Source organism: Elephas maximus, chromosome 26 (genome assembly GCF_024166365.1).
Source record: "Elephas maximus indicus isolate mEleMax1 chromosome 26, mEleMax1 primary haplotype, whole genome shotgun sequence".
NCBI classification, from domain to species: domain Eukaryota; kingdom Metazoa; phylum Chordata; class Mammalia; order Proboscidea; family Elephantidae; genus Elephas; species Elephas maximus.
The window spans coordinates 37,619,616-37,633,052 of NC_064844.1; the positions used below are offsets into that span (position 1 = coordinate 37,619,616).

Below are 13,437 nucleotides of genomic sequence, written 5' to 3' on the forward strand. Positions count from 1 at the left end.
CTTCACAGCCTTTCAAGAAGAAGCAAAGATGGTACACAGAACCAGGTGATCCAGAGAGAGGAGGGGGAGATGGTAGGAGGCAAAGAAGAAACCAAAAGAGACAGAAAGAATCAACGCCAGCTCAGGGGCCTGGTCAGTGTGGGCAGGGCAAATCCAAGCAGCCTGAGGCCAAAGCATTTGCCTCCTGGCTAAGAGACTGTGGCTGGCAGGAAGCAGAGGAGGCCAAAGAGGGGACGAAGAAGGGAGGGGTTAGGAAAGCATATATCGCTCATTATTATATCGCTCATTACTGCGTGCTCTGTCTCCTGCTGGGAACTTCATGAAGCTTCTTTCCTGTACTCCCTGTCCGCTGGTCTCCGATGTGGGTGGGGTGAATCCAAGTGGCACGGGCGCTGCCCTTCCTGGCTGGCCAAGCCACCGCAGCCAGCCAAGAAGCTCGGTGGTAGAGAGTGGGGACACAATGGGGGTTGGAAAAGCAGGTATCGCTGGTTGCTGAGTGTCCTGTCTCCGGCTGGGAGATCCTCAAAGCTGCTTTCGCATGCTCCATTTCTCCCAATCCCTGACAGATGTCCAAGCTGGCAGGTCAGTGCTGCGTTAGCTGATGGGGCCATCTGCAGGTATCTCTGCTCGCTCTCTGTCCTCTGTCAGTTTCTTATTCTATTCGGTGATTGGCTGAGTTCTTTATCTCTTCATTTGACACTTCAGGTTCCAGAAATGACATTGTCATAAAAAATTTTTGCGACTTTCCATGAAGTTTCAGGGTTGTCAGGAGTTTATTATAGGTCACCGTGAAATAATACTTAAGTTATTTAACTAAAGATCTTAAAGTAGGCTGCTTTCCCCCCTCCCCCCCAAAAGCCACGTGGCTTAGTTTTCAGCTCAGGAATCTTAATCTAATGAGAGGCCAACCTTCTGCTTTTGAAGCAGATCAGAGAAAGAATAAACTAACCCTTTAACTCAGAAATCAAAGAAAATTTTGTTATTTAATAGCTAGAAACCCAATACTTTGTTTTATATTTTATTTAATGTTAAAGCGCCTAAAAATATCATAAATCAAACCATGAGACTTTAGTCAGACAGATAAATCTTTTGACCATACCAATTTCTTTTTAATAAACCTCTTAAATGTTGTCTTTGTTGCATACCTTTTATAGTGCATCCCTTTAAATGGCAACAATGAACTCACTCATCAGCCGATCCAAATATACACATATATCCTTCCTCTTGTGGCATAAAAAGCTTAAATTACAACAAATATCTATTAACTCAATTTAACATCAATAAATTACCTAAAAGGCCTTAGAAATTATTTTAAGCCTGTATTTTTTTATACCATAAAACACATCTGTTCTTGAAAGAAAGTCTGTTTAAACATTCTAAGTTTTCATTCAACTTTTACTATTTCCCATATTTTCCCAATCTAATGTTTGCCCTTAAAGATTTTATCAACTGGCTTCAGAAGTCTCTGATCAACTGACCAATTTACTGATGCGGATATAACCTTAAATGTCTGGCTAGGTTATATCCCAGGCCATTTCAAGTGTGTCTCATTCTGACTTCTACATGACTTTGGAGACTGGAGGCTGGGGAACCCTGATGTTGTCCTACCCTCTCTATTTTTTGACTCATGGTAGAAGACAAAATTAGGCCATTTGGTTCATTTATATATGTTTAAATTGATTGAGGCATTTTGAAAGGCTATGTACCCAGTAAATACCAAAACTTTTTAGCAATTTTGTAAATGAATCCGTCAATTCTTGGCTAGTGAGACTGGAGGCTGAGAGGGGGTCATCCTAATTCATTTACATATGTTTAAATTGATCTAGGCATTTTGAAAGGCAAAGGATAACTAATTTCTTTCCCTTTTATTATTCTCTTGGAAAGTAGTTTTGTTTTATCACAGCCTTCTACGTACCCAGTAAATACCAAAGCCCTTTAGGAATTTTTTTTTCTAGACTTCCCTCCTTTTTCATACTCTGGAACTGTTAGTTTTACTTTAAGACAAAATTATCCTTTTTCTTTAAATAAAACACATTTCATATGATGCCTAGCTTAAGTTATTTAGAAAGGATTTGTTTTTATGATTGACTTAAACCTAAAGTTTTTCAATATAGGTACTAAAAATATAAATTATAAGACAAACACAAGACACAGTTTTTCTCGATGAGGAAAGAACTGAGGTTCTAAGACAGCCTTACAAAAAAACAGCAATTCTCAGCCATAGCCTCCAACCTGATACAAGACAAAAACTTAGACACAATGCTCTAGATCAGAAGCAAGCTTTCAGAAAAAAAGGAGACAGAAAGACCACATAAACTCTCCAAACAATACCACATAAAACAAGGTTTCTTAAAGTGTATATAGCAGTTTTTGGTAAGATTGACTCAATTCAACAGAAATAACAGGTTTTAGATAAAACATTAACATGCCAGAGCATCAGATCAGGAATATTATTGTGATTCTTTACTGAGAAACTCTATCATAAAACAGGTATGGAGCTACCACTTCTCCCTGCAAATCTGGCAAAACAAAAGCACTATTTTCCAGGTTTTCTCTGAGCCATAAAAAGAAACCTAATGAGGAACACCACAGGGTTTGGACAGTGTTTCACTTAGACCAATGTGTACCTTTGTTGTGTGTTTGCTTGTGGGTGGCAGGTAGCCTAGTGCTCTAGCCTGTCTCTCAACCACCTTATCCTGTCAGGGGAGTCTTTAACACTCATGATGAGTACCAACAATCACCTCAACGGCTTTTACCTGTGCCCAAATTTTTTGGCTTATAGTGGTTCAGAGCTCTTTTGAAAATAGAATTACCTCTTTGATGTTTCAAACACCTGAATCTGGACCTAAACTGTAGTTCACCAAGAGTTACTAGATATCACTCTTAAACAAACAATCAAGCAAAAATCTAAGGAAGACTCTCCTTAAACAACCAGTTTTTCAAACAAATATACTGAACAAAACTTAAGAAAATATGAGAAAAAGAACAAAAAGAATAAGCAAAGGCTCATTTTCCAAGAGCACTCACCCTGTTGATGTCAAAGTGATGTGAAGTGTGAATGCTTGGGTCCAGAAGGCAGGACCTCTCTCTTTGCCAGCTTCTGCTCTGCAGTCCAGGTCTCCTTGAGGTCGACTGGATTCCTGGATTTAGAATCCCCGCAGCAACTAACTCTTGCAGGGTGAAAACACCACAAGGTTTAGTAAAGCAAAAAGAAAGGTTTTATTGAGCATATATTTAAAAAGGCAAGAGTAGGAAAAGGACAAGCATGCTGCCAGAGTCATGTCTGTCCGAGTCTCTGTTCCCAGTTCTTAGGGATGCACCTTGGTGGGCCGAGTTTTGGGATCCCTTGAACGTTCTCCATTTTCTAGATACACACACTTATACAACCTAATCCGGTACAGCAATTTAACAGGTATGTGAGCCTTTTATGCCCCCAGCAGTCAATTTCTCCTGCCTCTTGAGACTCTTCTAAGGCCTTACCTAGGCACTTACCAAACAACCCAGGTGTGTTTCATGTCTCTCTCAAAGCCATGCTTACGGTCCCAGGTGGGGGGATCAGCTTTCAGAGCTGCTCCAAGGTCTCTAGAAATCACCTAGTGGCACCAGACATTTGGGCTGTTCTGTTTTCCAGTCCACCCTGGGAACCAAGCAGATGGCTCCTGGCTGGCTCGCTAGAAATGTTACTGGGTAGAAACCCCAGGTTCTTACTTGGCATGATTCATATTTACCAATAAATGAGAGACCAAGGTGGGAGAACAAGAAAGGCACCTTTATATTTCCTTGTACAGGGAAGTGGAGCAGTTGGAGCTACTGCTGCCAAGACTGCTCCCCAAGGACTAGTAAGCAACCTACTTTTAAAGGGGTTTACAAGTAAGGAGTTCATACAAGTTATGTCAGCAACATTCTTAACCATACTATGCAGATGCAACAGGGTTTACATATAACCTCCAAGCAAAAGGAGGATTCGAATGCAAAGCTGCAGTACTGGGGGGGGGGGGGGGGCGGGGGATGGGGCCCAGTAAAGTAAATGATTTTGCAATACAACACTGTAAGGGAAGAAGCCAGGTAAAGAATACAACACTTTAGGGGTTCTGTCTCAGGACATTACTAACTTAGATTAATATAAGGCAGGTTACTGGAAGCTGGGCTAGGAGGGGTAAAGTTACAGCACATTTCTCTTAGAAACAGCTTGCTCAAGTGAAATTTTTCTTGTCAGCAGTTACCTAGGAGACCTAGATAAGAGTCAGCAACAAAGTCTTCTTCTTGAGACATTGTTTCAGAAAGGGTCTTGATAACGCCCCTGAAATAATTTGTATATATTAAAAGAAAGGCAAGATGGAGTAGGGCTCCAAACTCTAAAGCAGCCATTTTACTTCAGTCAAGTGCCTCAGTTTACTTGCTCACTCAACACTTACTACCTATGGCTTCGGCCAGGACACTTCTTTGAACCTGTTTCCTCATCAGCAAGACGGATACAATTCGGGTTTGATGTGAGGATTTGAGAGGAAAGTATGTTTGGCACACAGCCCAATACTCAAATATTTGATGAATAAATGAAAAACACAACCGATACTCAATAAACGGTGATCATACATGACTTAGCGTTCCAAACTCCTAGTGAGCTACTGAACTGAAGACTCTTTCGCCTCCCTCCGCCCTCGGAGGCCTGATGCTCAGTCTGGAGTACGGCTCATATTTTCTCAGCCTCAACCAGTGCCAGGCCCATGGCCTGGAGAGAACGCTCTCGGTCTCTTCCTCTTGTCCGCCAGGAGTACATTGGTTTTGGAGCTATGCTTCGCCTCCTCTCTCTCCCTTTCCTCTTCTTAATGACACCACTCTACTATAGGGGAAGCTTCTCCTGCTGTTAGCGACCAGCGGAGATTCAGCACTTCGCTTTTCTCATCCTTTTTCTCTCTCAGTTTTCCGATTCTAATCTCTCATTTTTCCGGTTCTAGGCCTTGTTCAGCCGCCCCAGGACACTACCCTCCCGGTGGAGCCAACGCCACGTCTCTGAAATGACGCCAGGTCGGACCGCTACAGTTTTGACAATGGCTCGTTGCCTAAGAAACAGGGGAGGGGCTTGGGAAAGCGACGGACCTGCGCCGAGTTTGCGCAGGCGCTTGGGCCGTCACCTTCTACTATCGCGAGAATCGCCTCCCGGAAGTTCCACGTCAGTCAGCCTGCGGGTCCTCAGGTCGGTGGTTCTTTCTGAGCCTGAGTCGGCGGTAGCAAGCGAGGGCCTTCGGACCTGGACGGACCGAGCCATGGTAGGTCCAGGCCCCGCAACTGGAAGCGGGGCCCCGCCGGGTATAGCTGGCTCCTGGGACTCCGTGGCTGGGGCCCGCAGTAAGCAGCGGCCTGGGCTCCTGGTGCGGCCTTGCCAGGTCTCGATCAGGCGTGAGCCCTGAGAAGTTTGAGAAGGCTGTGGGGCCCAGGAATCCAAGGTGGTTTCTCGAGGCACTGCCTGTAAGTGAGGGATCTTTGACTTCCCTGGTGCTTGTCAGAGCCCCTTCGCTCTGCAGTGAGGTCCGTAGTCCAGGGACTCTAAGAGGCAGAAAATGTTGAACTGCGTAAGAAGGTGTGGTAAAGTTATTTCATTTTGCCCTTAAAACGATGACTGCTAACTTAGCGGAGAAGCTAAAAAAAGTAAAATGTTATGTGGAGTCAAAAGGGGAATTTTAAGCGCTTTAGGATCCCAGCTCTTAAATTTCTGGTGGGAAAAGAGTTGGGGAGGGGAGTTCATAAAACTGGCTAGTGTGCTTTTCTGCATTTGCAAATATAGTGGCTGGTAAGAATGGCAGTCACAACTACACTTTCTTTTTATCACCCTCACCCTAGAAAATGCCCTAAAATACCGGAAGACAAATGTCTTTTCAGAAAAATGTAAGAGTCAGTGTTTTATATTTAAACATTTTCCTGTCTTTGTACTTGTTAGAAAGCATAAGATCAATGATTTTAAGCCTGAAGACCTTAAGGATTAATTAATCCAAGTCCCTCATCTTGCATTAAACAAAAATCCCGTAAGTTTGCACAGCTAATTGCGGCGGAATTGGTACTAAAACGGGAGTTCTCGTCATCTTTTATGGATCATTAATCTCTTGGAGAAACTGATAAAAGTGATGGGTACTCCCAGAAAGGTGCATGGAAGAACATACACAGCTTTACATAGAATTGCATTGGGTACACGCTCTAGGAAACCCTATGGGGCAGTTCTACCCTGTCATTAAAAAAAAAAAAAAAAAAAAAAACCCATTGCTGTCGAGTCCAACCCTGTCATATAGGGGCGGAATTCACTTGATGGCACATAACGACAGCAACACACAGACCTACTTCCCATCCCCAGCCTCCTCTGTGGCCTTTCTTGTATCTCCAGGTTAAGAGGCCCTGAATGAGACCTCAGATCTCTTAATTATACGAACTCAAATCACTACAGCCTCTGGTTTGAGCTCTGCTATGCTTGCTGTAACATTTTCAGAAAAGGACCTTGGATCTGCCTAATTCCTTTTTTTTTTTTTTTTGCAATCTTTTAATTAAGAAAATGTATTTCTGTAATGAATTATCACCTCCTTTCATTTAACGAATTTATAATTTTTTGTATAAGTTGAAAAGTATAAATTCATTCATTTACCAGAGAGCATTTATTATGTGCTGTGTATTTCAGTAAAACTTGCCAGTTGTGAGATAGAGCTATAATGTTATATTGAGTGCTTACTATAAACTAGCCACTGTTCTAAGGGCTTGACTTTGAATTTAACTCACATAACACTAAGCAGGAGACAATAGAACTCTTTTTGTTATATATATGTTGAACCTGAGAGAGGTTAAGTAAACTTGCCCACTCTTGCACATGTAAAATGAGTTGTGGAACTAGAGTTTGAGTACAGGCAGCATGACTTTCTAGACTTGAGTTATACTACCTATCGTCAACCCCTCATATCCAAATATATGTGGTGCTATGGAGATTAAAAAAAAAAAATTTTTTTTTTTTTATGGAGATAAAGACACATATAAGAAGTGACCCTGTCCTCAAGGAGTACCTCCTGTAGTAAGCAAGAGACATGTACACAAATGTACTGTGAATGCTTGAAATCCTATAGGAAAAGAAAGGATACTTCTGGCTCAGGTCATCAGAAAGGTCTTATTAAGCTGAGTCCTAAATGCGTGCAGCTTTGGGAAGATGGAAATGGAGGGAGACATTTAGAGTCGAGGGTACAGTATAAGCAAGACCAGGATCCTTATCTAACGAACTGCTCAGCACTCTCCCCAAATACAATAGGCTACTTCCCTCCATACCCTGTAGAGATGTCTGTCCTTGCACCTCAGGTACTTTGTGACAGATTTTGTTTGTAGAAGTAATACAGTTAATAAAGTTGTAGAAGAAATGAATGGCCCAGCATATTCAGGGAACAGGAATATTGAGTAGTTAATTTGATTAGTGTAAAGTTCATTCAAGGGCATTGTGGGAGATAAGTCTTAAAAGGTAATTAAGAAAAAAAAGGTAGTTGGGAAATAGATTTTCAAGAGCCTTGTTTTTAGGTGCTGTCTAGTTGGTTCCAACTCATAGCCACCCTGTGTACAACAGAATGAAACATGGCCCTATCCTGTGCCATCCTCACCATCTTTGTTATGCTTGAGTCCATTGATGGAGCCGCTGTGTCAATCCATCTCATTGAGGATCTTTCTCTTTTTACTGACCCCCTACTAAGCATGATGTCCTTCTCCAGGGACAGGTCCCACATGTCCAAAGTGTATAAGACGAAATCTTGCCATCCTTGTTTCTAAAGAGCATTCTGGCTGTACTTCTTCCAAGACAGATTTGTTCGTTCTTTTGGCAGTCCACAGTATATTCAGTATTCTTCACCAGCACCATATTTCAAAGGTGTCAGTTCTTTGGTCTTCTTTATTCATTGTCCAGTTTTCACATGTGTATGAGACTTTTGAAAACACCCTGGTTTGGGGGCAGGGTGCATCTTAGTCCTTAAAGTGACATCTTTGCTTTTTAACACTTTAAAGAGATCTTTTGCAGGAGATTTGCCCAGTGCAATATGTCATTTGATTTCTTGACTGTTGCTTCCATGGGCATTGATTGTGGATCCAAGTAAAATGAAATCCTTGACTTCAATTTTTTCTCCATTTATCATAGCGTTGTTTATTGGTCCAGTTGTGAGGATTTTTGTTTTCTTTATGTTGAGATATAATCCATACTAAAGCCTGTGGTCTTTGATCTTCATCAGTAAGTACTTCAAGTCCTCTTTGCTTTCACCAGTCAAGCTTGTGTCATCTGCATATAGCAGGTTGTTAATGAGTCTTCGTCCAGTCCTGATGCCATGTTCTTCATATAGTCCAGCTTCTCAGATTATTTGCTCAGCATACAGATTGAATAAGTACGGTGAAAGGATACAAACTTGACTCGTACCTTTCCTGACTTTAAACCATGCGATATCCCCCAGTTCTATTGGAACGACTGCCTCTTGATCTATGTACAGGTTCCTCATGAGCACAGTTAAATGTTCTGGAATTCCCATTCCTTGCAGTGTTATCCATAATTTGTTGAATGCCTTAGCATAGTCAATAAAACAGGCGTAAACATCTTTCTGGTATTCTCTGCTTTCAGCCATGATCCAGCTGACATCAGCGGTGATATCACTTGTTCCATGCCTTTGTTTCTGTCAGTTCCCTGCCAGTGTACTGCTGCAACTGCTTTTGAATGATCTTCAGTAAAATTTTACTTGTGTGTGATACTAATGATATTGCTTGACAGTTTCCACATTCTGTTGAATCACCTTTCTTTGGAGTGGGCACAAATATAGGTCTCTTTCAGTTGTTTGGCCTGTCTTCCAAATTTCCTGGCATAGACAAGTGAGAACTTCCAGTGCTGCATCCATTTGTTGAAACATCTTAATTGATATTCGTCAATTCTTGGAGCCTTGTTTTTTGCTAGTGGTTTCAGTGCAGCCTGGACCTCTTCTTTCAGTACCAGTGGTTTTTGATCATATGCTCTCCTCTGCTCTGCTCTCCTCTCCTGAAATGGTACAGTGACTCTGATCATTCTTTTGATGCTTCCTGCATCGTTGAGTATTTTCCCCATAGAATCCTTCAGTATTGCAGCTCGAGGCTTGAATCTTTTCCTCAGTTCTTTCAGCTTGAGAAATGCTGAGCTTTCTTCCCTTTTGGTTTTCTATCTCCAGGTCTTTGCAAGTACCATTATAATATTTTACTTTCTCTCATCGAGCCACCCTTTGAAATCTTCTGTTCAGATCTTTTACTTCATCATTTCTTCCTTTTGCTTTAGCTACTCGATATTCAGGAGCAACTTTCAGAGTTTCTTCGGACATTCATTTTGATCTTTTCTTTCATTCCTGTCTCTTTAATGACCTTTTGCTTTCTTCATGTATGACGTCCTTGATGTCATTCTGCAACTTGTCTGATCTTTGGTCATTAGCGTTCAATGCATCAAATCTATTTTTTTTTTATAATTTTTATTGTGCTTTAAGTGAAAGTTTACAAATCAAGTCAGTCTCTCACACAAAAACCCATGTACACCTTGCTACACGCTCCCAGTTACTCTCCGCCTAATGAGACAGCCTACGCTCTCCCTCCACTCTCTCTGTGTCCATTTTGCCGCCTTCTAACCTCCTCCACCTTCCCATCTCCCCACCAGGCAGGAGATGCCAACATAGTCTCAAGTGTCCACCTGATCCAAGAAGCTCACTCCTCACCAGCATCCCTCCCCAACCCATTGTCCAGTCCAATCCATGTCCAAAGAGTTGGCTTCAGGAATGGTTTTTGTCCTGGGCCAACAGAAGGTCTGGGGGCCATGACCACCAGGGTCCTTCTAGTCTCTGTCAGACCATTAAGTCTGGTCTTATGAGAATTTGGGGTCTACATCCCACTGCTCTCCTTCTCCCTCAGGGCTTCTCCATTATGTTCCCTGTCAGGACAGTCATCGGTTGTAGCCAGGCACCATCTAGTTCTTCTGGTCTCAGGATGGTGTAGTCTCTGGTTCATGTGGTCCTTTCTGTCTCTTGGGCTCGTAATGGGCTTTTGCTTTGGTGTTGTTCATTCTCCTTTGATCCAGGTGGGTTGAGACCAATTGATGCATCTTAGATGGCTGCTTGCTAGCGTTTAAGACCCCAGATGCCATTCTTCAAAGTGGGATGCAGAATGTTTTCTTAATAGATTTTATTATGCCAATTGACTTAGATGTCCCCTGAAACCATGGTTCCCAAACCACTGCCCCTGCTACGCAGGCCTTCAAAGCATTCAGTTTATTCAGGAAACTTTTTTGCTTTTGGTTTAGTCCAATTGTGCTGACCTCCCCTGTATTGTGTGCTGTCTTCCCCTTCACCTAAAGTAGTTCTTATCTACTATCTAATTAGTGGATGCCCCTCTCCCACCCTCCCTCCCTCCCCCCTCTCGTAACCACAAAAGAATGTTTTCTTTTCAGTTTAAACTGTTTCTCAAGTTCTTATAATAGTGGTCTTATACAATATTTGTCCTTTTGCAACTGACTAATTTCACTCAGGATAATGCCTTCCAGGTTCCTCCATGTTATGAAATGTTTCACAGATTGCTCACTGTTCTTTATTGATGCGTAGTATTCCACTGTGTGAATATACCATAATTTATTTATCCATTCATCCGTTGACGGGCACCTTGGTTGCTTCCAAGTTTTTGCTATTGTAAACAGGGCTGCAATAAACATGGGTGTGCATAAATCTGTTTGTGTAAAGGCTCTTATTTCTCCAGGATATGTTCCAAGGAGTGGGATTGCTGGATTGTATGGTAGTTCTATTTCTAGGTTTGAAGGAAGTGCCAAATTGATTTGCAAAGTGGTTGTACCATTTGTCATTCCCACCAGCAGAGTAGAAGTGTTCCAATCTCTCCACAGCCTCTCCAATATTTATTACTTTGTGTTTTTTGGATTAATGGCAGCCTTGTTGGAGTGAGATGAAATCTCATTGTAGTTTTGATCTGCATTTCTCTAATGGCTACTGATGGTGAACATTTCCTCACATATGTGTTAAAACCCAATGCCCTCAAGTCGATTCCAACTCATATCTGTTAGCTACCCGAATGTCTTCTTTAGTGAAGTGTCTATTCATATCTTTTGCCCATTTTTTAATTGGGTTATTTGTCTTTTTGCAGTTGAGTTTTTACAGTATCATGTAGATTTTAGAGATTAGGCGCTGATCAGAAATATCATAGCTAAAAACTTTTTTCCAGTCTGTAGGTAGTCTTTTTACTCTTTTGGTGACGTCTTTGGATGAGCATAGGTGTTTGAATTTTAGGAGCTCCCAGTTATCTAGTTTTTCTTCTACATTCTTTATAATGTTTTGTATACTGTTTATGCCATGTATTAGGACTCCTATCATTGTCCCTATTTTTTCCTCCATGATCTTTATCGTTTTAGATTTTATATTTAGGTCTTTGATCCATTTTGAGCTTGTCTTTGGGCATGGAGTGAGGTATGTGTCTTGTTTCATTTTTTTGCAGATGGATATCCAGTTATGCCAGCATCATTTGTTAAAAAGACTGTCTTTTCCCCATTTAACTGTTTTGGAGCCTTTGTCAAATATCAACTGCTCATATGTGGATGGATTTATGTCTGGATTCTCAATTCTTTTCCATTGGTCCATGTATCTGTTGTTGTACCAGTACCAGGCTGTTTTGACTACTGTGGCGGTATAATAGGTTCTAAAATCAGGTAAAGTAAGGCCTCCTGCTTTGTTCCTTTTCAGTAATGCCTTATTTATCCAGGGCCTCTTTCCCTTCCATATGAAGTTGGTGATTTGTTTCTCCATCTCATTAAAAAATGTCGTTGGGATTTGGATCCGAATTTCATTAAACGTATGAATTGCTTTTGGTAGAATAGACAATTTTATAATGTTAAGTCTCCCTATCCACGAGCAAGGTGTGTTCTTCCACTTATGTAAGTCTCTTTTGGTTTCTTGGCAGAAGTGTAGTGTAGTTTTCCTTGTATAAGTCTTTTACATCTCTGGTAAGATTTATTCCTAAGTAGTTTATTCAGTTCGGGGGCTACTGTAAATGGCATTGATTTGGTGATTTCCTCTTTGATGTTCTTTTTGTTGGTGTAGAGGAATCCAACTGATTTTTGTATATTCATCTTGTATCCTGATACTCTGCTGAACTCTTCTATCAGTTTCAGTAGTTTTCTTGAGGATTCCTTAGGGTTTTCTGTGTATACCATCATGTCATCTGGAAATAGAGGTACTTTTACTTCTTCCTTGCCATTCTGGATGTCCTTTATTTCTTTATCTAGCCTAATTGCTCTGGCTAGGACTTCCAGCACAATGTTGAATAAGAGTGGTGATCAAGGGCATCCTTGTCTACTTCCCAGTCTCAGTGGGAATATTTTCAGGCTCTCGCCATTTAGGGTGATGTTGGCTGTTGGCTTTGTATAAATGCCCTTTATTATGTTGAGGAATTTTCCTTCTATTCCTATTTTGCTGAGAGTTTTTATCATGAATGAGTGTTGAACTTAGTCAAATGCCTTTTCTGCATCAATTCATAAAATCATGTGATTCTTGTCTTTTGTTTTATTTATGTGGTAGATTACATTAATTGTTTTTCTAATGTTGAACATCCCTGCATCCCACTTGGTCATGGTGAATTATTTTTTTGATATGTTGTTGAATTCTATTGGCTAGAATTTTGTTGAGGTTTTTGCATCTACATTCATGAGGGACATAGGTGTATAATTTTCTTTTCTTGTGGTGTCTGTACCTGGTTTTGGTATCAGAGATATGGTGGCTTCATAGAATGAGTTTGATAGTAGTCTGCCCTTTTCTATGCACTAAAATACCTTTAGTAGTAGTGGTGTTAACTCTGCTCTGTAAGTTTGGTAGAACTCTGCAGTGAAGCCATCCGGACCAGGGCTTTTTTTGTTGGCAGTTTTTTGTTTACCTTTTCAATCTCTTCTTTTGTTATATGTCTATTTAGTTGTTCTACTTCTGTTTGTGTTAGCTTAGGGTAGTGTATTTCTAGGAATTCATCCATTTCTTCTAGGTTTTCAAATTTGCTTGAGTATAGCTTTTTATAGGAATCTGATATGATTCTTTTAATTTCAGTTGGGTCTGTTGTAATATCGCCCCTCTCATTTCTTCATTTCTTATTCGGGTTATTTGCTTCCTCTCCTGTTTTTCTTTTGTCAGTTTGGCCAGTGGTTTATCAATTTTGTTGATTTTTTTTAAAAAAAAACAGCTTTTGGTCTTGTTAATTCTTTCAGTTGTTTTTCTGTTTTCTATTTCATTTAGTTCAGCTGTAATTTTTATTATTTGTTTTCTTCTGCTGCCTTGTGGGTTTCTTTTGTTGCTCTCTATTTGTTCAAGTTGTAGGGATAATTCTTTGATTTTGGCCCTTTCGTCTTTTTGGATGTGTGCATTTATTGATATAAATTGGCTTCTGAGCACCGCT

General features: G+C 40.9%; 1 protein-coding gene across 1 annotated transcript in view; it reads left to right on the top strand.

Moving 5' to 3' along the window:
• Nucleotides 1–5,148: 5,148 nt before the first annotated feature.
• COPB2 (COPI coat complex subunit beta 2) overlaps nt 5,149–13,437 on the top strand; it is a 58,286-nt gene continuing 49,997 nt past the window's right edge. The window contains exon 1 of the mRNA XM_049870199.1: nt 5,149–5,267. Coding sequence (XP_049726156.1) covers nt 5,265–5,267 — 3 coding nt within the window. The 5' untranslated portion in view covers nt 5,149–5,264. The remainder of the gene's footprint in view (nt 5,268–13,437) is intronic.